Below are 26,925 nucleotides of genomic sequence, written 5' to 3' on the forward strand. Positions count from 1 at the left end.
GGGGGTGGGGGGATGGGTTAGCCCCGTGATGGGTATTAAGGAGGGCACGTATTGCATGGAGCACTGGGTGTTTTAGGCAAACAATGAATCATGGAACACTACATCAAAAGCTAATGATATACTGTATGGTGACTAACATAACATAATAGTAAAAAAAAATAAAGAGACGTTTCCTTTACTTAGGAGAAGAAGCAGCAGGATGAGGTAGTTAAGAGTTCTTCAGTTAGGATCCAGGACTTTGCTGTATCTCATTGTATATTCTGAGTTTCTCTGGGGTGAAAAAAGAAGCAATTTGAATATCCAGGGAAACCTGGCAAGCATTCTTGCCTGGAGAACTGTGTGTGATTGTTCTTTCTAAACCAATATAAAAACTCAGCCCTTAGTTCCCCCTGTATTCAGAATCTTATGCTGGACACCAAGGGAAGTTTTAGAATAGATCCAGTCTCTGCTATGATGTGTGCTAGTCTATAGCGGGAGACAGGACAGAGAAACAAAGAATAATAATGTTTGTATTCTATACTTGTTAAAAACTTCCAAATTCATTATCTCATTAAATCTTTTTATAAAAATCTTAAAAGTGGGAAGGGTATAAAAATAGTAGCCAATTATTTACTGAGTTCTCACTATGGGCCAAGAGGTGGTAGTATTCTCATTTCTTTGGAATAAGAGAAGTGAACATAAAGACAGGTGTAGTGGCATGGCCAGGGTCAGTAGGTTAACACAGCCAGTACCAGTAGTATATAGCTAGTGAAGTGTGTTAACTAAACTCCAGGTTGTATAATTCTCAAGCTGTGAGCTAAGAAGGTAAGAAGCCAGTTTATTATGTCTTTCAACTAAGTTTATATATTAACATATATTAATATTTAGAAGGGTTGTTCATATCTATCCATATGGGTAAAAAATGAAAACATTAATTTATTACTTTATCTATTTATTTAGCTAATTATATATCTTCTGGTCCTAAACAATTTAAGGCTGCTTATAAAGATGCATATATTTCTTATGAAATAAGAGACAATATAAATTTCATGATGAGATTTGACTGTCCCAAGTACAGATATCTCCATCCCCCCCTCATGTCAGTTGGGCTACCATAATAGGTAGGGATTTGAAATAAACGTGACATTCCTTATATACTGACTGATACAGTACATGTAATAGCATAGTTCTTTTAATGTCTAATAGGATTAACAAGAAAATGTTATAGAATGTTTTCACAGGAAGAGTGGACATTTAATGTTACAAGATTTAAGGTGATCAATCAACTTACTTTTAGTTGGGCTCTGAGCCTGGCTCCAGCAGGCTCTGAATGGGAAGCCATCATATTGCCAGGATTCTTCCCCGCATGATGAATAGGGCAAGTGGGAACAAGAGAGGTTAGTTCAAACAGTGCAGCTAAGGAGGTTATTGACCTCGAAATGAAACTGCTCAGACATCAAGTGCTCCATAGGTTAATTCTTTGTTCTGTTCTTAGAAATAAGTATGATTCTTCTCCTGCTCAGGACCCCAGGCTTTTCAGTTAGTAGTTGTAGGAAGATGAGTAGGTTCTGGCGTCTGGGACCAAGGAATGTCTGAGTACTTCCATATCAAATGAATGAGGAGCAACATAATAATCAGAATAACTTCTATCACGCCTAAGTCAGCAATGCAAGCACTTTCATTGTGATAATAGCTATTTCATGAAGAGTAGGAGCCATTGCTTCACATTACCTATCACGGTGATTTAAAATAAATACATTTTTCTGTTATAGAGCAATAACTGATTTAAATGTGGGGGAAGTTCATGCTTGAACCATGGTCTTTTTGTTTCATAGAAAATCTGTGGCTCCAACTATCCACTGGGCATTGCCTTCATTGTGGTGAATGAATTCTGTGAGCGCTTTTCCTATTATGGCATGAAAGGTAATTTTGTGTCCCAAGGTCTTCCTTTTTTTCTACTTATCCTCACCCCATATTTGGAACAATGTGGTCTTCTTTATGTACTTAGTTCCCTTATCCACACTTTCTGCTTTTATCCAAATTGGTCTTTTCCTTTGGCCAACACTGCCAATAAATACCTCATGGGTTTTCACCTAGTAACTCATACAAGCCAAGAACAGAAAGGCCTAACAGAAACCAGAACACAGTCTGTAATAATAAAAGTGTGAAAACTTCCATTTTCATATCTGTTTCTCAGGTCTATGAGCTATATTGTCATTGGGAGGGAGTAGATAGGGACATTGGAAGCACCATATGATCTTTGCGATTGGCTTAAATGCTGCTATGTACGTACATGGACTGAAGGGAGGAGTATTGCATTTGTACACTAAGCATAGCCCCATCCACTCCCATAGTCACCCCTCCGTCACTTCACTGATAGGAGTGTTGAAGGTCGAGATCACCTTCAAAGGCCAGAGATGAAATGTACTTCTCCATAAATCACTTTAATGCATCTATCTCGTTTTGTTTCCCCTTTTCCACCTCAGCTGTGCTGACCCTGTATTTCCTGTATTTTCTGCACTGGAGCGAAGACACCTCCACATCTATATACCATGCCTTCAGCAGCCTCTGTTATTTCACTCCCATCCTGGGAGCAGCTATTGCTGACTCATGGCTGGGAAAATTCAAGTAAGGAAAATGGGAGGTCACATTCCCACATCGTAGATTCATTGTGCAGAGATTTTGCCACTTCTAGCCTCTTGCTTCTAAGCAAGAATATACTTATGTCATCCATGACAAATAAGCATCTCTCTAAGACTGACAACACAGAAAGACTATTTATCTGCATTATCAGTTTTTCCAATTTTTTACATCCTTTCCAGTCAGGAATTGTTTTCTTTTTACTTTCCCTAAACCTAATTTTAATCTTCCATTCCATAGTTTAAGACCAATTCTTGTTCTGATCTCAGGGACAATAAAGATTTCTACCCACCAGAAAATTTATGATTTCAGAGACCTCAATGTAGTTACTTCATGTACTGTCCATCTCTTCTCTGGTTGACTCATTCTTTTGTATATTCTTATCAGTCCCTCTTCTCAGCTGTTTTACTGTTTCTTTTCTCTAATCTCTGTGGTTTCCTTCTTAAGAATATAATAAATACTTTCATGATTTAGACTGATACTCTATTCAGTTCCATATCTTTTAAGTCTCTGAAAATAGCACCAAGAGACATTTATGGGATAACAGTCTCCTATAACAGTATCCTCATAGGTTGAAGATGGGTCTTGGCTATCCATCACCAAGTTATTTTCTATAGTCTTGTCATCTATGGATTTGTTTTAATCAGTATTTCTCGAAGTGCATTTTGTTGAAATTGGTTGATAGGATACAATGAGTATAATATAGGAAGATAAAGTTCTCATGGTCAAAAACGTTTGGAAAATGCTAGGCTAAACAAAGTTAAAAAGATTCCTTTACTGCATGACTTCTTATAGCCTTTAACATGGTAATAAACACTGTACAATCTGCAAGAGAAGATTATGGTAGGTAGTGATTCCCAAACTTATTTGACCATGAAATACTTTTTCAGGATATTTTGTGGTTGTGGTGTTCCAGGGACTCCTCTTTAGTAATCATTGGTTTATATATCACTTGGCCTATATATATTCATTGTTCTACAGTGGTTAATCAGCATTTAATATGTAGCTATAATCATAGCATGGTAGTAAACACAGTTTCTTGACTTGAGAGAAGGATGGTGGGAAGGTATCTCAGATTCATGTTTGCTACTTATGTAGTATTGGTCACCAAGTCCATCCAGATAGGAGATTGGCACTATATGCAGAATAAAAAGTATAAGCCATGGTCTTTATTCAATAAACAAATTTGTATAGAATAAAAGACTCTCATACATGACATAGTACTTTCATTTATTTTTAAAATGACTTCCTCCCAAATTGAAGCATGGATATGTCTGTTCATGATGTCTATAAACATCTACTGAGAGGCTTTACTGCATGCCAGAACGCTATTTTTTATGTCCAGTTGCTTTTAAAGAGAGCCAAACATTTTTAGTCATAGTCCCTAGTGTGGTTTTTATACCCTGTGACCCATGCCTATAAAGTTCAGGCTTACAACCACTCTCTTAAATGTGTTTCTTGCCAAATATGCTTTTGAATATCATCTCTACACTCCTCCTTTCACTCTCTCTGAGTAGGTCTGGAGCATGTCCTTTCCATCTCCTATCTTTTTTGTCTCATCAGAGCTAAACTTCTTCATGCTAGGTCTTTCTCTGCCATCACTGCACATACTCCTCCTCAGTTCCTAAGCTCTAATTAACAATGGTTCTGATGGTGAAATAAAACCTAAAACTTTGTCCTCTTTTCTACGTTAACCCATCTATAATAAAACTAAAGGAACACTGGGCTGTAAGTTAAACATAGAAGTTCTAGACCTAACCCTAATACTAATCAATTAGAATGTCACTTTACTTTTTTCTTTTTAAAAAAGAGAGAGAGCAAGAGCAAGCATATGAGCAGGGAGGGGCAGAGGGGGAAGGAGAGAGAATCCCCAAGCAGACTCCACATTCAGCGTGGACCTGGCATGGGGATCAATCCCATGACTCTGAAATCACAACCTGAGCTGAAATTAAGAGTCAGACATTCAACCAACCTGGTCACCCAGGCACCCCAAAATGTCACTTTAGGAATGTCCTTTGACCTCTCTGGATTTCACCTTCCTCATTTGCAGATGTAAGATTGGTCAAGTCTATCCAGGAAAGTTCTGTTTCCTATGGTTAGGATTTCAAGGACCCCTTTCAAATGCAGAATGTCCAAATCTATCTTGACTTCTTTCTCTTTCTGCTAAAGTTTGCTACCATTAGCTTCCTCTCTTATATTCTTCATATCCTAGACTAATTCCCCAAGACTTTCGCCTAAAAGGCTGCTTATTTTCTTTCTAAATGATTTATACTTTCCTCATCCATTGAGTCCAACAATCTGGTATTGCTCTGATCTCCCTATGCAGACTCTATTACTCCAGCTCACACTCCTTCTGTTTTTTTTTTTTTTCTCTAATGATCTAGCAGAGATCATCTCCTTTGGGTTCATGATAGCTGGCCTTTTTTCAGTCCCTTTTTATTCCCATTCAATTTATTCTTTTTATTCCAACAAAGAAAACTTTTCTCTAGAAGATGCCACAGGCCTTTTGGGAAAGTCTGCCCCCTCCCTCTGATGTTAATTGCCCTGGGCAATTAATGCCCTGGATTAGTCACCAAACCTCTTACACCCTATTTGCCATTATAAACCACCTAAGGTCCCTTCCCTGGAAAGCCAACCTCCAGAGATTAGGCATTTCTTTATTTTTTTATTATGTTATGTTAGTCACCATATAGTATATCATTAGTTTTTGATGTAGTGTTCCATGATTCATTACTTGTGTTTAATACTCAGTGCTCATTTAGAATGAGAAATCCACAACCTGAGATTGCTGGCATCTCCAGCCTCTCTCCAATACTTTCATTTCATTCTTTATATTCAAGCATATAACACTTTAAAATCGTAGATGTAAACCATATAATTTCCAAGGTTCCTTCTTGTACTAACATTCTACTTACGTATAAAGAGAATGCTGGTATAGTAATGCACATAAGGAATATATTGCATGTGTGGTAGTGTGCCATATTTCAGTGTGTAAATCTCTACATATGTTCTTCCTGGAATTCTTCTCTGTTCCACTTCCTATTTGCCATTCAGATTTCTTGGAAGAAATAACACAACAAGAAGTCCCTACCAAATGCATAATCTTTATCACTGGGCAGTCTATTCATAGTCTCCTACTCCTTTCTTAGCCTTGGTAACTTGAACATGAGGTAACTGGTGTGGGGATTACAATTAACCCAAGTGTTCAAGTGACCAGGCTGAAACTGAGAGCTCTTTATCTTTCTATATACCCCAATGGTTGGGTTTAGAGAAAATTCTTTGTGTTAGCCATCCCTTTTTCCTGTTTACCTGGAGTTTTTTCTTGGCCGCTATCGATTTCTAGAGCCAAAGACATTCCTTGATAAAAACACCACAGGTCAAAGTATCCTGTTGTCCTGGTTCTCCTAGTTTAAAAAAATCACTTGCTGCAAATCCATCCTGTGAATGCTCTGTGTATGTGTGGTGTGAGTGAGGGGAAAGGACGGGTCACATATGAGAAAGGAGCTTGAAGGGAATGTCCATTTCCTCTAACACCACAGGGTAAAGAGTTCATTCACCATTACTATTTCTATGTACATTTCCCAAGCAATTCTTTCCTCCTCCACCCCTTCCTACTCCTACTCCGTTTGTCCTGGCACTGAGAATAGTATGAACTTTCAGGCTATTACTCAAGCCTCTCAATTCTATTTTTTAAATTATTATTTAAATTTTAGTTACCATATAGAGCAGTACTGGTTTCAGGAGTAGAATTCAGTGATTTGTCACTTACATACAACACCCAGTGCTTATCACAAGTGCCCTCTTCAATACTCATCACCCATCTAGCCCATTCCCCACCCACCTCCCTCCATCAACCTTCAGTTTGTTCTCTATCATTAAGAGTCTCTTCTGGTTTGTTTTCCTCTCTCCTTTTTTTCCCCTCCCATATGTTCTTCTGTTTGGTTTCTTAAATTCCACACATGAGTGAAATCATATGGTATTTGTCTTTCTTTGACTGACTTATTTTGCTTAGCATAATACACTGTAGCTCCATCCAGCTCATTGCAAATGGCAAGATTCCATTCTTTTTGATGGCTGAGTAATATTCCATTGTATATACACACACCACATCTTATTTATCCATTCATCAGTTGACGGACATTTGAACTCTCTCCATAGTTTGGCTACTGTTGATACTGCTGCTGTAAATATCAGGGTACATATACCCCTTTGAATCTGTATTTTTGTGTCCTTTGGGTAAATACCTAGTAGTGCAATTGCTGGATCATAGGATAGTTCTATTTTTAACTTTTTGAGGAACCTCCATACTGTTCTCCAGAGTGGCTGCACCAGTTTGCATTCCCACCAACAGTGTAAGAGGGTTCCCACATTCTCACCAACACCTGTTGTTTCTTGTGTTATTAATTTTAGCCATTCTGACAGGTGTGAGGTGGTATCTCATTGTGGTTTTGATTTGTATTTCCCTGATGATGAGTGATGTTGACCATCTTTTCATGTGTCTGGATGTCTTCTTTGGAAAAGTATCTACTCATGTCTTCTGCCCATTTCTTAACTGTTTATAGACTGACTGATTTAACTCTCTCAACAGGACGATCATCTATCTCTCCTTGGTGTATGTGCTTGGCCATGTGGTCAAGTCCTTGGGTGCCTTACCAATAATAGGGGGACAAATGGTACACACGTGAGTAAAATCATGGAATAAATTGAACCACTGTTCTTCCATTAGACTGGTAAATGTCTCACACATTCATTACAGGTGATTTTCTACTTTCTTACCAGAGATGTCCCTTTATTTTCCAACCTATTCTTTAATTACCAAAGTGGTTGGGGAAAAAAGTATTTTATGACCAGTTGAACTCTTTCCTACTTTAAATGTCCTCACAGTTTTTATTAAACACTTGGAAACTTGTAGAATGCCTAGCTAGTATCCTTTTCATGAAAACTCATCATATGCTTGAAGACAATTATTAAAACCTCATGTCCCCCATATTTCCTCACCTATTCACCTACCCATGCATCTGTACTTTGCTAGGATTGAAAAATGTGCATAATATTTCCTTATAACACATTGTAGAAGTCCTATTCAAAGCCTGGATTATTTCCATTTATGTGTGTATTTCCATATATTCCAGTTGCTCTGTCCCTCTTTACTTAAGCTATTGATGTTTATTGTGCCAGAGGCATTTGGTACATTTTGATAGTTTATTTGGTAAGTAGAGAGGATTACGGCTGTTCAAGAAGTAGACCATATATATTCATGTTTATAATGTGGCTACACATGTATTTATCAAATGAGCTAAGAATTTTAAATTTTAACAAATATTAGATGCCTCCTTTGTGTTGTCCTATCAAAAATTAGTGACAATTCTTCTATTAATTATAATGAATTTTACCATTTTGTTTTCTGGTTAGTAAGGGTATGTGGAATAGGTGTTTATAAGGTCCTTCTATTGGTGTATCCCTTAAATTAAGATGAGATTGAGAACCAGTGATTTAACTTTGGAGTTCCTTTAGTATCTGCTTCTATCTATTGCACACAAAGTGTAAATGGGCTATCAGGGACAAAACCTTCCTATGCAATGTATACTTTCTGGCAGAGGCTCAAGGGTCATGAAGATTTTAAGTGTCCTCTTTGTCCTTGTGCACACTTTTTTCTCCTGTATATCCATATCCAATTTCTGCTGTTGTGTTTAATATCAATATGGTTAGTATTCTTACCTCTCCATTTCAGAGTCCTATCATTGGTTGGCCTGAGTCTAATAGCTTTGGGGACAGGAGGTATCAAGCCCTGCGTGGCAGCTTTTGGTGGAGACCAGTTTGAAGAAAAACATGTAAGAATCCTGTTGTTTCTATGATTTCAAGAATATAAGGCAGGCATTAAAAATGTACCTGGCAGGTAGCTATTTGCCAAGATTGAAGTAATCCACAGGTCAGAGTTCTTTTCAGTGCTGGGTATTGACATTGGAACATGATCAAAAGAAAGTGACCAGGGTGATGAATGGACCAAGACACATCTTATGAAGAAAGGTTGAAGGAATTGGAGAATTCAGCCTGTATAAGATAAGAATTAAAGAGAATGTAATTGTTGTCTATAAATATTGGAAAGATGTCAGTAATTAACCCAGAATTAGTGGAAAGCTACAAAAAGTTTTTTGCTCAAAGGAAGGAAAAACCTCAAAAAGAGTTTGAAGTAGTGAGTTTACCCCCACTTGAGGTATTTCAGAAGAAACTTGGTAGGTGCTTCAGTAATGGGAGGTGATGAACAGTGTAGAAATGATTTAAGCATCTCTGGCTGAAAGCCTGTGAAAGGGGAAAATGATCATTCGGAATAAAACAGAATGAGATTTTTATACATTAACTTATCTAGAGGATCATTCCCTCTTTCCTAAATACTTTCCACTATTATTAGGGGGGTGGGGGGAAACCCAGTATGAATAAGCTAAAAATGGTTCCGTATGAGAAAGCTGTGACAAGTAAGCAAGGAAAAGAGTCTATTCTTAAGTAGGCAACATTTCCGGCTTCCTCTCTTTTGCTCTCAGTTTTCTTTTTGTCTGTCTTCATGTATTATTCCCTCATCTATAGCTATTTCTCATGTTTCTGGTTTTTCTCTCTCTGTTCTTTCTCTGTGTCCTGCTTCTTGTGTTTCTCCTACCCTTCAGGCTGTCTGAGTTATTATTTTATATTCTTTATCTGCCTGGGGTACCGTAGATCATAATTGCTTGCTGACTTTGGAGAAATACCGACCTTTGGCAGCCTTTGGGATTCTATGCACAAAGAACTATACAAATAGGTGAGTGGAATAAGTCGAAAAGGAGACCAGAGGAGGAAGCAAACATACTGTGAATAGTAAATAAGGAAGGACAGATTATGCTATTGTGTCAGGAAAAGACCTGTGGTTCCAGAATGAGACATAATGAATAAAGCATCAGCAACTTTCTCTTAAAGTTGCTTCATTTCGTAACTGCTCCACAAAGACATTTCAATAATAAGACAAACCCACCTACAGGTTTCCACCAACCACTTCTAAGCCCACGGATTTCCTTTTATAGTCTCTGGTAGACTTCCTGTAAGCACTAGAGGAACTACCTTGCTTAATCAACAGTTTAATCCACTGTCCTGTGTTCTAGTGTTATTCCTACCACACATTTCACAATAGCTATTATTGAACTCAATCAATCATTCACTGAATTAATTCAGTCAATAAATATGTGTTGAGTCTATAATATATGTCAGGTGCTGTGCTAGGTAGTAGGGATCACAGAAATGAGTAATATATGATTTCTGCTCTAAAGGAACTCTCAGCCTACTGAAAGAAACGGACATGTAATGTAAAGAAATTAATATTAGAATAGACATGTATAGGGCACAAGTGGTATAGTGTATAGGATGATAATTTTTGCCTAGGAAGGGTATAAGAGTGTTAAAGATGCTGGTACTAGGGTTTGAAAGATGGATAAATGTTTGGATTATGTGTCAAAACATCTAAAATGATTTTCATGTACCTCCAGCTTAATCTGAACATAGGGTGGATCTGGAGCTAGGAGGCACATTGCACTGATGATTTGTCTTGTTTTGTTTTTTTTCTTTTCTTTTCTTTTCTTTTTTTTCAGGCAGAGGAACGGACTAGATACTTCTCTGTCTTCTACCTCTCCATCAATGCAGGGAGCCTGATTTCTACATTTATCACACCCATGCTGAGAGGTTAGGATCTTTACTGAGAGGCCTTGTATAAGGCTTTCCTCTGGCCAGTCAAAAATCTTTTCAAAGCTTCCTGATATCCATCCTCTCCTTTTACACGGGCTTAAAAACCTGAGAGAATTTTTTTAAATCTTGATTTGTTTGGTCCAAAAGAAACATTATGGATTAGGTGATGGGAAGAAAGAGGATGGCAATGTCTATGAACCTGAGATGCAGAATAGAACATCAAACATCAAAAACTCAAGATTCAGGGTTTCTTCTTCTTCTTCTTCTTCTTCTTCTTCTTCTTCTTCTTCTTCTTCTAGGAGATGTGCAGTGTTTTGGGGAAGACTGCTATGCACTGGCTTTTGGAGTTCCAGGATTACTTATGGTGATAGCTCTTGGTAAGTGCACTGGAACAGGGAAAATTAATAACCACTGATGCCTGCTACATGAGAAACATAATCTAAGCCATTTAATTCAATCCTCACACTAACCCTATTAGGTAAGTGTTTTGTAGGAATTTTCTCTAGACATTGGAGATAAATTAACTGAATGAAGTCAGAAAAGGAAGGAAGGAAGGAAGGAAGGAAGGAAGGAAGGAAGGAAGGAAAGAAGGAAAGAAGGAAAGAAGGAAGGAAGGAAGGAAAGGAGGGAGGGGAAGGAAAAGAGAAAAGAAAAGGGAAAAGAAAAAAAAGAAAAGAAAAACATACCCAAGTTTATACAACTAAGAACTTTTAAAAAGACTGATCCCTCTGCCTCATATCGGAGCAATTAAGTCAGTATCTTGGCAGGATGGGCCTAGGTATCTATAATTTTTTAAATATCTAGGTGATTCTAATGTATAGTCACGGCTGAGACCCACTGTTCTACACTAAAATATGTAAGGAAGCAAGGAAGATAATTAATCCTTTCTCTCAAACTAGTTTATTTCATCTGACAATTATTATCTGGTAATTGGAAGACATTTTTAATTCTTCTAAAGTAACTCCTAGGTTTAGCTGTTTCTGCCCTGCTCTTCAATGCTTCCAATGAGTTTTCTCTTGATCAAAGAGAATAAGGGGAGTTGAATAAGTAGGTGGAAACTGATGCAGCTTAGATCAAGTGCATTCTCTTTACCACTGACAACCCAGTCATGGAAGAGGAAAGAGGATGTGTGTGTTGTTTAGTTTACACAGTCTAAGGGGAAACTTGGACGTGATTGTTCCTAATCATTGACCTGGAAACCTGTTCTCACTCTGAACCTTTGAGTGACACCCCCCTGGAACATATCCAGCCCAAACACATAAAGAGCTCAATAGAGAAAGAAAGAACCCAGAGACTCAATATTCAGCCCTGATTATTTTCTATCAGGAGGTGGTTAATAATAACAGTCAGATTCTAATTCCAATTCCAAGTTAGTTTATGTGTTATTCCAGGAAAGCTGTGATAATACATTCCCTGCTTCCTTCTTCCATCAAAGCCAAACATTTCCCCAAATATTGTCCTGGTTTTCTACTTATTAGTGCTGTTTCCTCTGGATCATGGCACAATAATATTAACATATTGGAGTGATTTTGAAGATCAAAAGAGATGCTGTAAGTGAAATGTTTTATAAACTATGAAATGTTAAATAAGTGTTAGTTGCCATTATTAGTCAGCTGCTTCAGTTTTCTGGGTACCAATAAAGAACAATTCTCTGGTCTTTCACAATAATTTAATTTTTTCATCTATATTTTTCATTCATTGATTCAACACACATTTATTTAATGAACTTTTCACATGTCAAATCCTGTGCTAGCTATTGGGGTCACATTGGTGAATTAGAGAACCACAGAGTTTATGCTTTCAAAAAACTTCCATAGTCCAGAAGGAAAAAGGAGACAGACATAGTAAAAAGGAATTTACAATATAGTATGATCAGTGTCACAACTGGGGAAGTACAGAGAAACTCTGGAAGCACATAGAGGGGATGTCTGTCTAAAACACTGAAGATCAGAAAAGGTATGCCTAAAGAAGTGGTATCTAAGGTGAGACCTAAAGAATTAGCAGGAATTAATCAAAGAAGACAGGATAGCTGTAAGACAAGGAGATGAGACATAATTGTGACATATCTGAAGGCCGTAAAGGGATTCAATTGCTCCAGGTATAAATGAGAAAGATAAAGAGGAGAAACTGACAGCAATCAGATAATGAAGGGCCTTTTAAGTCATTAAGGAATTAGAACTTTATCTGGAGTAGGGAGCTACAAAAGGATTGTGAACAGAGGAGTGATCGTTAGATTTTTATTTTTCCTTGGTGTCACTGACTGTAATGTAGAGAAAGAATAGGTTAAGGGTAAGGCAAAGATATTATTTATCTTGATTACTGAGTTTTTGGCATTCTTTAAAATTTTGTGTTCAGGGTGAGTGCCTCACTCAGCTCAGAGTAGTCTCAGCCCTGGAGGAAATGACGAAACTTGATATGATTGGATATGTGAAGTGATGGAGAAAATAAGTCAACATTGAATGTAGGGCTCTGACTTCAGTAAGTAGGTAGATAGTGGGATCATCATCCTAATGAATTTAGTTTTGGACATGTTACATATTAGATGTCCTTGAAACATCTAATGGAGTTATCAAACAGTTATCTGGAAATACAGGTTTTGAGCTCAGAAGAAATATTTGGGCTGTAAAGATCTGGAGCTCTTAGTGTATGGATAGCAATTAAGCTATGAAAATAGATGAAATAACTAAGAGGTAATAAGAGTATAGTACAAAGAGGGCTAGAATAGAACCCTAAGGAATACCAGCATTAAAAAGATAGGTAAAGAGAAGAGTGCCTGGGTGGCTCAGTCAGTTAAGCATCCAACTCTTGATCTCAGCTCAAGTCTTGATATCAGGGTCATAAGTTCAACCCCCACATTGGGCTCCACACTGGGCATGGAGCCTACTAAAAAAAAAAAAAAAAAAAAAAGGCAAAGAGGAAAAGCCCACAAGTGAGACTAAGAAGGAATGGCCAAATTGGTAGGAGTTCTAAGGGAATTGTTCAGAGTAACAAATGTTACTGAGTAGGAAAGTGAGATCAGGGAGGAAAATGCCCGTTGAATAGAGCAACAAGAAGGTCACTGATTTGGTGAATGTCAGTTACGGCAGATTGGTGAAGGTTTAAGATTGATTAGAGTAGAGTAGGAAGTGAATAAGAGGTAGGAAAGGGAAAATGGTGTGTGGAGCTGAATGTGACTGGAGTCAAGAGAGGATGGCAGGCATGCTCGAATATTATTAGGAACACTCCAGTAGAAAAAGAGGTTGAAGATGTAAGAAAAAGACAGAATAATCAGTATGAAAGCACACATAGCAGAATTACCTTTGTACAGAGAAGGAACATCACCTTCAACTAACTGGAGGCAGGAGAGAATAGGTGTGGATACAGGAGTTAATAGATTTTGTGGCAGGAAGTTGAGACAATTTCCATTTGATGGCTTCTGTTTTCTTTGTGAAATAGGGGGGCAGTATCCTCTACAGCAAGGAAGACCTAGTAGGGAAACTTACCACTCCTCAGCTTTAGTTAAGAGGCCTTAACATTTAAGTGTGATTTTATCCAGTTTATCACCTGGCCTTCCTTTTATCACTCCACTGTCTCCTCCACTATTGAGATTTCCAGCCTCCTTCTAGGAGCATTCTTAGTTTCAGGAGCAAACTATTTTCCTTCCAAAATCCTCCTCTTGTATAGACACCTTCTTATCTGCCCCCTTGTCTCCCAGGATTAGCATCCTTTCCCTTAACCATTTTTTTCTGTCAACAATAAGAAGGCTGTGGTAGGTAAAGGGTGCCATTTGGAGAAGCTTTGGAGAAACTGAGAGGATGACAAAGAAAAATCAGTAAAGTGAATATGAGAGGAATAGAGAATTTAGAAAGTTAAGGTAAGGAAAAGTAAGGGGATTCAGGTGTTCTGGTGCATAAAGATACTGAAAAGTGCTACTGGTCGCTGACAAAGACATCTTTGGTAGAAGACCTACCAGAGGGACATCTTGCTGGAGTTGGGAAATCTATTAAGGAAGGAAGTACATCTGGGATGGTAACAAGATAGAGTCTTCCTGCTGATGTTAGTTAATAAACTTGAAAAAAATAATATTTACTATTTCATAATTATAAAAATAATATCTAATTCTGATAATTTGGAAAATAGAAAGAAAAATAAGGAAATAAATGAATAATAAGAAAATAAATTATAAATAGCTGTGGAGATGTGGTTAAAGAATATGGGGTAAGGAAAAGAGAATGAGCTCAAGTACAATAATGGTACAGAATAGAATTTTTTGTAGGAATGATGAATAGTGCTTAGAATGTAGAGTACCTAATGGAAAATAATGAAACATAAAGTGGGAAGCAGTAGATTGAAGTGAGATCCAAGGGGGCACATCATTTTTATCGTTAGTCCCGGTAGTGTCTAGCACAGTGTTTAGTGCAAGAATGAATGAATGAGATGCTTTATGGTGGTTAAGAGCATAGATTTTTGAGTCAGATAGACCTTAGGTCAAAAATGCAATTTCTAGCATTTTCTAGCTATGTAATCTGCACAAATTGCTTAATTTCTTTTATCTTCAATTTCCTCAATAAAATGCAGAGAGTAGTACATATTTTTTCAGGTGAAATCAGTTAATATCTATAAAATGCTTAACACTTTACATATAATAATAAACCTTCAAAGATGGTTAGTGATAATAATAATCATCAGGATAATATGAATTTGGGGAGGCCTTTCATGCTAGGAGTTTGGAATTTTTAGGTGGGTCCTGGAGAGAAGGTTTTAATGTGGCATCAGATAAGAGAAGGAAGATAACAGGGATTGAGAAACTAGTTTGGTAGACGTTTTAATAATCCAGGGCAGAGGTCATGAGGTCATAAACAAGAATTGTAGCAATAGTAAAGCAAAAGAAGGGCCGATGGGAAATACATCGAAGAAAGAGTCTCAATGAAAAGTTGGTAACATAGCAGATGTAGAGACGGAGAAAGAAGAGAGAATTCAGAGATGACTTCCATTACTGTGATACAGGAAAGTCTCAACAGATTACTTCTCTTAACAACTGACCATTTTATTCTTCTTTCGGCTCCTATAATGTGTATAATTCCAAAGTCCCCTCCCTTTGAAAGCTTTGCCAGTCACTCGTACACTTCAACAGCCTGTCCTTAGCACTGACATACTGAATGTGCTAAAGGAGAAGCTAAGAACCTTGTTTGTGTATCAACTGCAGTTGTGTTTACAATGGGAAGCAAACTATACAGAAAACCACCTCCTGAAGGAAACATAGTGACTCAAGTTGCCAAATGTATCTGGGTAAGTTGCCAAATGTATCCAGGTAAGTCTGAATTATTTACCTGCCTGTTTCAATCAATGGGAAAGAGATGCTATGCTGAGCATACAGGCCTTCAAACATGGGTATTCATTTTTCCCAATGACCGCTGTTCTACCTTTGTACCTTTTGGCAAACTGAGATTTATCCATCTTCCTCTGTGCCTCTACTCAACCATTAAGTAAAATAATAATAATAATAATAATAATAATAATAATAATAATAATTAACCATCTCTTAAAATCGGCAAAAAGCTTCTGAAATGTGTATATGATATATGTGTTGCCAACAGGATATAGGGATAGATAAAATTAAATCTGAAATATTCTGAAATTCAATGTCTGATGAAATCAAAGGGTTAGAGTAAGTCACTTAAAGCGTACATGTCTGAGGGAAAGGATAATGAATTGGAATGGTTTCTTTTTGTCTCTCCTCTGATATCTATGCTCTGCCCTAGTTTGCTATTTCCAACCGTTTCAACAACCGCTCTGGGGACATTCCAAAGCGACAACACTGGCTAGACTGGGCAGCTGAGAAATACCCTGTAAGTTGGACCTGCAGAAATATCTTATGCCTACATGGAGATTTTCCTAAGTCCAAACTGATCCCCTCTTGCTGCATTTGACCTCTTCTCTTACTGCCCTGGCACATTTCTACTCTAAGCAAGAAAACCAGATCTAGCCATTCAGCCTGTTCCTTCTTCCCCTTTCTTGCAGAAGCAGCTCATTATGGATGTGAAGGCACTGACCAGGGTTTTGTTCCTTTATATCCCACTGCCCATGTTCTGGGCTCTTTTGGATCAGCAGGTAAGAATAGTTCTTTTGAAAGCTACCCCTTCTTCCAGCCCCCTTCCTCCCACAGGAAAGAGATTTATCATAATTGCATCTGTCTACCTTAGGGCTCACGATGGACCTTGCAAGCCACCAGGATGAATGGGAATTTGGTGAGAAAATATTTTCCAGAGAAATCTATTCTTTTCTTCATAATAAATAAATTTCCTTTTTTAAGGAAAAACAACTTTTGTGGTTTTTGCCTGAAAACTGACTTAAGATCCGAAGAGAAGTGTCTTTAACATGAAGGTACTGAGTAGGCAAAATTTTTAAAAGCTATTCTAGAAATAAAAAACAGAATCTTATCTTTAAAAATCAGGAATATAAGGATGGAAGGGTTTCAATGTGTACAGGGAAGTACTGAGAAGACAGTAAATGAAGAGATCCAGACTTGGGGTAGAGAGTGTTTGCTCCCCTCTCAGCCTTCCTGGGGCACAGGAGGCACAGGCTTGACTGGTGCTGCTCCACATGTACCCCGTCTCTGGGCAGGGATCATGTGGAGGACCTGGAAGTGCAGTATTTTGTACATGGATAAGGACTGGAAAAGTTGTAAACATTATTTTCTGTTTTTCTAATCTCCGTTCTTTGGCAAACTCCATTTCATCTCTGCTCTCAATTGTTCTATTGAGATTATTATATTGTTTTTCTACTCTCTCAGTGGTGGAGAAGGCAGGGTGGAATGATGCTAGGATTTCATTAACCGGTCTATTTGGAGCTTGTCAAATATAAGTTTACTTTTTTCCCTTTCTGTTGTTGCCTAGGATTTGCTATGGTTGCTCTCTTGTTGACCCCCTGGAGAACAGTTCTGGAAACATTATGTGTTAGTGGAAGTCTTCACCCTAACCATGATGTCGTGTGCTACACATTACCACCTACAACTGCAGGGACTGAAATTAACAAAAATACACTGACCCTATTCTCTCGCAAGAAAAAGAATATTCTCCCTTAGGCCTCCCTGCCTTCAGCAAACATAGCCTGAAGCCATTCCCAGTCTGTTTCCCCAAATACCCTTAAAAGCACGATGTGGCCCTGAACCAAAGACCTGGTGGGTTTTATCTTTTGTGTCTCACCTGCTAATTAGCAATTTTTTTTTAAGAGAAGGAGAGTGTGCAAGCGGTGGGGAGGGGCAGAGGGAGAAGTAGAGAATCTCAAGCAGGCTCCACACTCATCGCGGATAATTAGCAGTATTTTTGAGCTAAGCTTTTCTTGTCTTTAGCCGCTGTATATATGTAATTTGTTACAATGTTTCAGGGTTTTTTTGTGCTTCAGCCGGACCAGATGCAGGTAGGAGATTTCTCTATACTCATGGGGATTTATGGCTTTCCTCATCTATACTTCTATCTGAAGTATTAGGATTACCAACCATAATTGGACATTTGTTTCCTTGTATGCCGAGGAGGGTTTAGGATAGGGATGAAAATATTCTCCTTAAGCCCCACACTTCTCTTTCACAGCCTCTTAAGTAAGCAGCTCCTGCCCAACTCCAAGGAGGGTGAATTTTGAGCCCACAGGAAAAGTATAAGCATTGGTTTTTTTTTTTTCCATGTTAAGGTAGTATCTTGGAAATATTGTCCAAGAAAGTGTAAGGCTTTGTTGCATGAGTAATGAAGTCAGAATCTCAGTTTGTTGGGGACTCCCAGTTCTTTTTTTTAACCCTTATTTAACCCCAATTCTTCTTTCTCTCCTTTTCTCCATGACATTTTCCCTTAGGCTGTGGAACAGGAGAAGATAAGTGAAAATGAGAGGGAAGAACTACTAACTGGTTGACAGAAAAACATGTTCTGAGTGAAACTGATTCTGTAGGATATTTAGAAGTTGAGGTGCTATGCAGGGGAAATTAAAGTCCTGGGTGTAAAGGCACTGAGCGGTGTGGAATCGTTCTGTACTTAGTATGATGAAAGTATGTTTGAATGTTAGAGTGCACACAAGCAAATGAGATCACATGCTTACACTCAAGATAGAAGAACACTTGTAACTAATCCTTTTTACCATGATATTACAGGTGCTAAATCCCCTTCTGGTTCTTATCTTCATCCCATTGTTTGACCTTGTCATTTATCGTCTGGTTTCCAAATGTGGAATTAACTTCTCGTAAGTGCTCACTATGCCTTTCTTGCTCAGACTGACTTAATATTTGCTCAGCTTGATAAAGATTGAATGTCAGTACTTTCTACTTAGTATGATTTGTTTTGTCGTATCATTTTTCTGCTTCTACGTATCCAAGTTAAACTAAATGCCTGTTGGTACTGGAAGATAGGAATTAGATCTCACTAATTCTCATTATAAAGAGTTCAAGCCATTACTGCAGACTTAACTGTGTGATGTTGAAGGGATAGATCTAGCTTCATGGAAAGTCAAAAGTATATGAGAATAGGCTCCTAAATCAACTTGTTGCTTTGTTCTTGAATGTTGCCTCTTCAAAGAAGTCTAAAGCCTATGATGACAATTAATCCCTTTAAAACATTTATTGTCTATATAAAACAAAGTGGGGAGGGGTGCGCCTGGGTGGCTCAGTCGTTAAGCGTCTGCCTTTGGCCCAGGGCGTAATCCCAGGGCCCTGGGATCAAGCCCTGCATGGGGCTCCCTGGTCCGTTGGGAGCCTGCTTCTTCCTCTTCCACTCCCCCTGCTTGTGTTCCCTCCCTCACTGGCTGTCTCTCTCTCTGTCAAGTAAATAAATAAAATCTTTAAAAAAATTTTTTTTAATTAAGAAAAAAAAAAAAGTGGGGACCTGATAAGAGCAGAACTAGGTTATCCCTAATTACTGCTTTTCTCCTATTCTAAATAGAAGCACCAGGTGGTGTATGGAACTGTTGAACACTATATTGTACACCTGAAACTAATATTACACTTTGTTAACTAACTGGAATATAAATGAAAACTTAAAAAAAAAAAAGAAGTATTATTCTTTGTAAATTTGACAGAGGAGAGTTTCAAGTGTCCTCTAATTCCTGATTTAATAACAACTTTCATTTTGATGACCACATTACCATATTCAAATGACCTTTTGTCATTTACTCATTAGTTGAGCAGATATTACTGAGTTCAGCTCCAATGCCATGCAAATATAACAGCACAAATCTTGCCCGAAAGAGTTCACTGTTTAGTAAGGGAGGCAGAACACATGCAAGAATAATTATTACCCAACGTGAAATACATTAAGTGCTGTAAGAAGGGAAGCAAAGTGCCAGGGAATTATAGAGAAAGAAGAAAGTCCTTCCTGCTGCCAGAGTCAAGAAAGACTTATGAAGGAAAAGAAAATGGGATAATAACATATAGTGCTTGGCATATGGTAAATGTCCAATAAATCTGGCTGTATTACTATTATTTTTTGGTATGATGACATAATGGATAGAAAAAGTTGAGGTGGGAAAATGTGACGAATTAACAGAGAACTGTTCAGTGTGAAGAGTAGAGGAAGAAAGCTGTGTGAAGGGGAAAAGTAGCTGGGACCAAATCGGGAAAGTTCTTTAATGGTAGACTTAGAAGGTTTCGATTTTAGCCTTTACAGTCTAAAGTTTCCATGTAATTGTCTCTCCCTTTCCTCTGCAGATCGCTTAGGAAAATGGCTGTTGGTATGATCCTAGCAAGCCTGGCATTTGCAGTCGCAGCAGCTGTAGAGATAAAAATTAATGTGAGTTCAATAAATCTTAAGCTCCATGAGGGCAAGACCATATCTTTGTTCACTCTTCTGACTTGTTCAATCCTGATTGCCTGGGACTTAGCCCAGAACCCATTTTAAAGAAGATGCATCATAGCTATCTGTGGTAAATGAGTGGACACAGGGGTAGCAGAGCAATACAAAATGAGGCCCACCTCCCACCAGGGTGATTCAGAGTATATTGTCAAGGAATTCTCAAACACTAATATCCAAGCTATCTCATCATCTCTCTGGGAAGACAGGTTTTGAATATTTGGCAGATCGAATAGCCATTATTAGGGAATGATTTATGAAGTCACTGCTGAGTCAAAAAGCATGGAGTTTGTCATGTAGCATCCGTGCTTGCTGTACTGAGCTGGTGTTTCCTCCTCCAAACCGCCATCAGAGTTTTCTAAGCCAAATGCCTTTCAGAGGGAGAAAACTGTATCCTCTTGATTAGATGGACTAGGATGTCAGAGGTAGGACTGAGATATGTGTTCTCACTGTATCAGAAGGGTTGTTGGTAATTCTGACTTGTGTTCTCTGTCCTAAGAGAATGATCCCACCACAGCCTGGTCCCCAAGAAATTTTCCTGCAAACCTTGAATCTGGCAGATGATGACGTGAAGGTGACAGTACTGGGAGATGAAAACAACACTCTGTTGGAAGAGTCCATCAGATCCTTTCAGGTGAGATATGGACTTGAATAAATTAGAAACACATTCGGTACACAACAAGGTGACAGCATGATACCGTGGCTAGAAGCATGTGCTTGTAGAGTCAAACTGTCCCCAGTCAGTTTCTGGTTCTGCCATTCCCTAGCCCTAAGACCCTAAACAAGTTATTTTATCACTAAACCTCAGTTTCAGCATCTGTAAAATGGCAATAATTTTTATGCCATGAGCTGTTGTAAGAATAAGTATTAGATGTAAAGCACTTAGCATAGTGTTAGGGACATTGTAAGGTCTCAGTAGGTTGTAATTTGCATTGTTATTTCAAACTGCCTCCTAATATCACATCCTCTGGAAGGATTTGGCTTGCATATTTTCACCACTATTAGTGTACATATTCTGAAATATGTATTTTTTTAAAAGATTTATTTATTTATTTTGGAGAGAGAGAGCACGAGTGGGAGGGGCTGAGGGAGAGGGAGAGAGAATCTCAAGCAGACTCCATGCCAAGTGCAGACCCTGATGCAGGGCTTGATCTCACAACCTTGAGATCACAACCTGAGCTGAAACCAAGAGTCAATGCTTAACTGATTGTGCCACCCAGGTGCCCCTGAAATATTTATTTTAAAATATTATTTTTTAATAATAAAAGTAATATACATATATTGTTGAAAATTGGAGAAGATATAGAAAGACATAAAAACCACCTATAATTCCGTCACCCAGAGACGGTCAATCAGCATGTTTGTATACATGAATAAACTAATTTCTAAAAAGTAGTCAAACTCTATGTGCTGTATTGAACTTTGGTTTTTTCTTGACATTAATCACATCATAAGCATCCTTCTGTGTCCTTAGATAATTTGAGAATGTGATTTTAATGGACACATGATATTCTATTTTATGGATATATCGTAGTTTATTGAAGTATTTCCTTATAGGTATTTAAGTTTTTATTATTTTTTAAAAATTTTATTTATTTGTTTTTGAGAGAGAGAGAGAGAGCGAATGCATGAGCAGTGGGGAGGAGCAGAAGGAGAAGCAGACTCCCCACTGAGCAGGGAGCCCAATGCGGGACTCAACCCCAGGACCCTGGGATCATGACCTGAGCCGAAAGTAGATGCTTAACCAACTGAGCCACACAGGCACCCAAGTTTTTATTATTAATATACATAATCCTATAAAGAACATCCTTACTCATAAATCCTTATGCATACCTCTAATTACTCTCTTATGGCATATCCTAAAAATAGAATTACTAGGGTAAAAGGCAAAGTTGAAAATATCTGATGAGCTCACCCACCATGGGATGGTATGAGACAGCGATGTCTATGTTAGGGTAGAAGGTGAGTGTGACGGTTTCTTCATTCCACAGAAGATGCCACACTATGCCCAGCTCCATCTAAAGACAAAAAGACAGGATTTCCACTTCTACCTCAAATATCACAATCTGTCTGTCTACACTAAGCATTCTATGGAGGAGAAGAACTGGTACAGTCTGATCATTCTAGAAGATGGAAAAAACATTTCCAGCATGATGGTAAGTTGGGGAGTAACTTGGTTCCAAATTGTTACCTGAGTGTATTTTGACCAGGTCATTAATACCTTACCAAAGATATGCCTGATGATCAGATTTTCTGATTATCAGTTCCCTGTCATCAGCAGTAACTGATTTTTACTTTCCTTCATTATAGGTGAAGGATGAAGAAAACAAAACAACCAATGGGATGACAGCTGTAAGGTCTGGTTGTCAAGGAGACCCAAGGCCCCTCTGTTTTGAATCTTGGTCTCTTCTGATCTGTGGGGCTTCAGATAAAACAGCCTCATGTTCTATTCGTCTTTTACATGGATTCTCTCTCCTGTAATATCAAGGGCATTGGTGTCAGAGGCAATTTCCAGAACAATGAGAGGCAGATAGACTTGCTTTCCCATGTGGTATTAAAAGATGACCATGTATCTGTATATGCCCCCTGTGCTCTGATGCATACATCCTTCCTGTTGAATTTTATCCACTTATTTTGCTCTCAGGAAAATAATTGAGTACTTTCCTCTCTGTGATCATCAGCGAAAAACTTAGAAGGGAGCAAATAATCCTCCCTTCATGGTTGGTAGTTGAATATCTCTTATTGTTACTGTATTTTTAAAGTATAGTTCTATTATAAACCTGGAGAGGCACCATGGTGTAGTAAAGGTAACACCTTTGGAGTCAAAAGACTTGGTTTTGAATCCAGATAAGGCTGAAAGTCATGTTAGACGGCCAAAGAAAGTGACAGAGATGGAGCACCCAAGAGGTCACCTGCTCTCTGTAGCAGGAGATCAGGCATGAGGTAGAGGCACATGCCTATGGTCATCAAGATTAGGTAGTTGCTGTTGAGACTGCACTTTAGAGGAGAACTTCTAATGAAATGTCTGAACTTTGCTGAAGGGTGGAACAGTCAAAATAATTTGCTTTTGAATATGTTTTAGAAAAAGTAAACAGCTCAAAATAAGTAAGACAACAGTGAGGCTAGGACTTTCTTGGTTGAGAGAGCCATAGGAACCATAAGAACCTCCAGAAGGGGTAAAAGGAAATTTCTAGATCAGTGCAGCGTTATCTAGAGTGCAGGAATCAACATAGGTGTTCTAGAGGAAACTGCCCTTCTTCTCTTTTGGGCCAGAGATTAGTACAAAAGCTATCAAAACCCATACTGAGGAAACAGTTTAGGAACCCAGGTTCAGAGACTAAAACGATCATTCTGGAAGGGTCCAGGATTATCTGCAGATTCCAAAATGATAAGTCAACCTACTAAGGGCTGGGAGTCTGAGTTTTGTAGAAGTCAAATCAGACTTCATTTATAAGAGGACACAGTATCAGTTTTATGTAAATACTAGTATATATATTTATATATATACATAATTATTTTTCTTAGTGGAGTCTTGACTGATGAATCCCACTGCTGTAAAAGGGAAAGAAATTGGAGGCATCTAAGCTGGATTAGTGAGGAAAATCAGAACGCTATGGGTGATCATGATAGTGTCCATCCCAGCTAGAGATGATGTGAGGGTGTGGCAGATGGAAAACTAATACCTCAGGAAAGATAAAGTTAAGGATGACTAAGACTAGTGATTATTTCTTACATGTGAGTTCATTTATTCATCCACTTAACAATGTATAACATGGAACTCTTGTGTGCCAAAAACTGTTCTAGGCACTGGGGATATAGTGGTAAGCAGGTGTAAGGTTTGTCTGATGTGTAACAATGTCTCTACCCTTAGGTTTGTTAATACTTTACATAAAGAGGTCAACATCTCCCTGGGTAAAGATACCTTCCTCATTGTTGGTGAAGACTATGGTGTGTCTGCTTATACAACTGTACAAAGTGGAGAGTAAGAGCATTACCCTTGTGGACATTTTACTTTTATCAACAACTGGGGTTTTTTTTAATGTTTTCTTTGCGTATAGGTGGGGAGATTAGGTATATCTCAGCTAATTTTGAGTATACTCAGGTTCACTGTTCTACACTGTTCCACTAATTCATAAGACTTGGAGGAGAAAAATTCATAAGAATTAAATGAGAAGACTTAGGGCCTGAAATCCACAAAAGAAGATGATTTGTGCCTTCTTTATTTAGGTGTAAGGTTTAAAAAACTACCTGATAGGCAATGAAGAGCTCAGATCAGTGGCAGAAAAACCCGGCATAAAAATAGTTCACTCCTAGAGACTCCTCTTCAAAGAGAAATCGTGCCTTTGCTGCTTGACTCCCCCTGAGTAGAGAGATGAGATCAGTCTTTCCCCTGGAGGTGGGAGTGCTTTTTAGGCTGTGATGTTTATTCTAACTAAAATTGTCCTGTTCCAGATACCCTGTGGTACATTGTAGGACAGAAGATAAGGACTTTTCACTGAATATGGGTCTACTAGACCCTGGTACAGTTTATCTGTTTGTTATTATTAATGTAAGTAGCTCATGGCCACCCCTACTCTCTCCTTCCATAGAACTGTATCTATATTTATATCTATATATCTATGTCTGAATCTGAATTTATCTTGCAATCACATACTTATTTCTAGTGTAAAGTGATAGGTTCTATCATGACTTTAGAAAGCCTACTAAGGTCTCTAGAAGGGATGTTAAAAGAGATAACATCAACAGCAGGCATATAATAGAAATATAGAATGATCTAATGTGGCCCTTTGTGTCTGGATTCTTTCATCTGGCATATTTTTCAAGGTTCATTCATGTTGAGGCAGGTATCAGTGCTTCATTTCTTTTTACTACCAAATAATATTCCATTGTATAGATGTAATACATTTTATTTGTCGATTCATCAGTTAATGGACATTTGGGTTGTTTCTAACTTTTCACTGTTATAAATAATGTTGTTATAACATCATGTACAACTTTTTGTGTGGCCATATATTTTCACCTCTCTTGGGTATATATCTAGGAATGGAATTGCCGGGTCACATGGTAGTACTATGTTTAAACATTTGAGGAACCACTAGGAACTTTTCCAAAATGAATTCCATTTTTACATTCTCACCAATAGTGTACGAGGGTTGCAATTTTTCCACATCTTCACCAATACTTGTTTTTCTGTTTTGTTTTGTTTTGTTTTATAACCATCTTTGTAGGTGTGAAATGGTAGCTCATTGTAGTTTTGATATGTATTTTTGTAATGGCTACTGATGTTGAGCATCTTTTCATGTGCTTATTGGCCATTTGCATACCTGCTTTGGAGAAATGTCTATTCAGATACTTTGCCAAATTTTTAATTGGGTTCTTTATCATTGAGTTGTAAGCATTCTTTTCATATTTTATATATGTCTGTTATCAAATATATGATTTAAAACTATTTCCCCATTCAATAGGTTATTTTTTTTAGCTTTCTTGATGTTGTCCACTGAAGCACAAATGTTTTTAATTTTTATGATGTTCAGTTTATCTATTTTTCTTTGGTTGCTTGTGCTTTTGAGGTCATATCTAATTCCTAATCCAAAGTCATGAGGATTTATGCCTATGTTTTCTTCTAAGAGCTTTATAGTTTTAGCTCTTATATTTAGGTCTTTAATGCATTTTGAGTTAATTTTTGCATATGGTGTGAATTAGAGGGTTAACTTTATTCTTTTATATGTGAATATTCAGTTGTCCCAGCACAATTTGTTGAAAAGACTGTTCTTCTCCCATTAAATGGCCCTGGTACTCTTGTCAAAAATCAGTCGACCATAAACGTGAGGGTTTATTTCTAGATTCTCAATTCTATTTCATTGATCTATATGTCTGTTCTTCTGCCAATACCACACCGTCTTGATTGTTGTTACTTTGTAGAAAATTTCGAAATCAACTTTAGTCTTCATTTTCAAGATTGGTGGGGAGGGGCAGGGGGAGAAAGAGAGAGAGAAAGAATCTTAAACAGGCTCCACGCCCAGCCCAGTGCGGAGCTGGACTTTGGGCTGGATCTCACAAGTCTGAGATCATGACCTGAGCCGAAATCTGGACGTTGGACCCTTAACCAACTGAGCCACCCAGGAATGGAATCATTTTTCTAATTTCTAATCTAATTTCTAATTTCAATTTCAGATCGTTCATTGCAAGTGTGTAGAAAAACCAATTGATTTTGTATGTTGATCTTATATCGTGTAACCTTACTGAATTCACTTATTACTTCTAATAGATTTTTTAGCAGATCCCTTAGGACTCTCTACATACAAGACCATGCCATCTATATAGAGATAGCTTTACTTCTTCCTTTTCAATATAGATGCCTTTTATCTCTTTTTCTTGACTAATTGCCGAGACTTGAACCTCCAATACAATGTTGAATAGAAGTAGTGAGAGCACACATTTTTCTGGGGGGGGGGGTGGGAGCATTCATTCAGTCTTTTATCATTAAATATGTTAGCTGTGGGTTTTTCATAGATGTCATTTATTTTTTCTTATTTTATTTAAATTCAATTAATTAACGTATAGTGCATCATTAGTTTCAAATGTAGAGTTCAATTATTCATCAATTGCATATGATACCCACTGCTCATTACATCACATTCCCTCCTTAATGCCCACAGACATCATTTAGTAGGTTAAGTTCCCTTCTATTCCTAGTTTGTTGAGTTTTTTGTTTGTTTGTTTTTTACCATGAAGGGGGATTGAATTTTGTTAAATGCTTTTTCTATGTCTATTGGATACTTATGTGGTTTTTGTC

The 26,925-nt window shown here is 37.8% G+C and overlaps 1 protein-coding gene across 2 annotated transcripts in view; it reads left to right on the plus strand.

The window, feature by feature from the left end:
- Positions 1-26,925, plus strand: part of SLC15A2 (solute carrier family 15 member 2) — a 31,622-nt gene that overhangs the window by 315 nt on the left and 4,382 nt on the right. The window contains exons 2-19 of one of the 2 annotated variants that reach the window (XM_008708176.2): positions 1,815-1,902; positions 2,466-2,607; positions 7,208-7,300; positions 8,351-8,450; positions 10,230-10,320; positions 10,623-10,700; positions 15,509-15,591; positions 16,065-16,151; positions 16,324-16,413; positions 16,506-16,550; positions 17,689-17,721; positions 18,440-18,528; positions 19,988-20,069; positions 20,629-20,763; positions 22,121-22,285; positions 22,440-22,486; positions 24,001-24,111; positions 24,582-24,678. In XM_008708176.2, coding sequence (XP_008706398.1) covers positions 1,815-1,902; positions 2,466-2,607; positions 7,208-7,300; positions 8,351-8,450; positions 10,230-10,320; positions 10,623-10,700; positions 15,509-15,591; positions 16,065-16,151; positions 16,324-16,413; positions 16,506-16,550; positions 17,689-17,721; positions 18,440-18,528; positions 19,988-20,069; positions 20,629-20,763; positions 22,121-22,285; positions 22,440-22,486; positions 24,001-24,111; positions 24,582-24,678 — 1,656 coding nt within the window. The remainder of the gene's footprint in view (positions 1-1,814; positions 1,903-2,465; positions 2,608-7,207; positions 7,301-8,350; positions 8,451-10,229; positions 10,321-10,622; positions 10,701-15,508; positions 15,592-16,064; positions 16,152-16,323; positions 16,414-16,505; positions 16,551-17,688; positions 17,722-18,439; positions 18,529-19,987; positions 20,070-20,628; positions 20,764-22,120; positions 22,286-22,439; positions 22,487-24,000; positions 24,112-24,581; positions 24,679-26,925) is intronic. The other variant, XM_008708177.2, reaches the window with a different exon arrangement.

This window comes from Ursus maritimus, unplaced genomic scaffold (genome assembly GCF_017311325.1).
Source record: "Ursus maritimus isolate PB19 unplaced genomic scaffold, ASM1731132v1 scaffold_4, whole genome shotgun sequence".
NCBI lineage: Eukaryota > Metazoa > Chordata > Mammalia > Carnivora > Ursidae > Ursus > Ursus maritimus.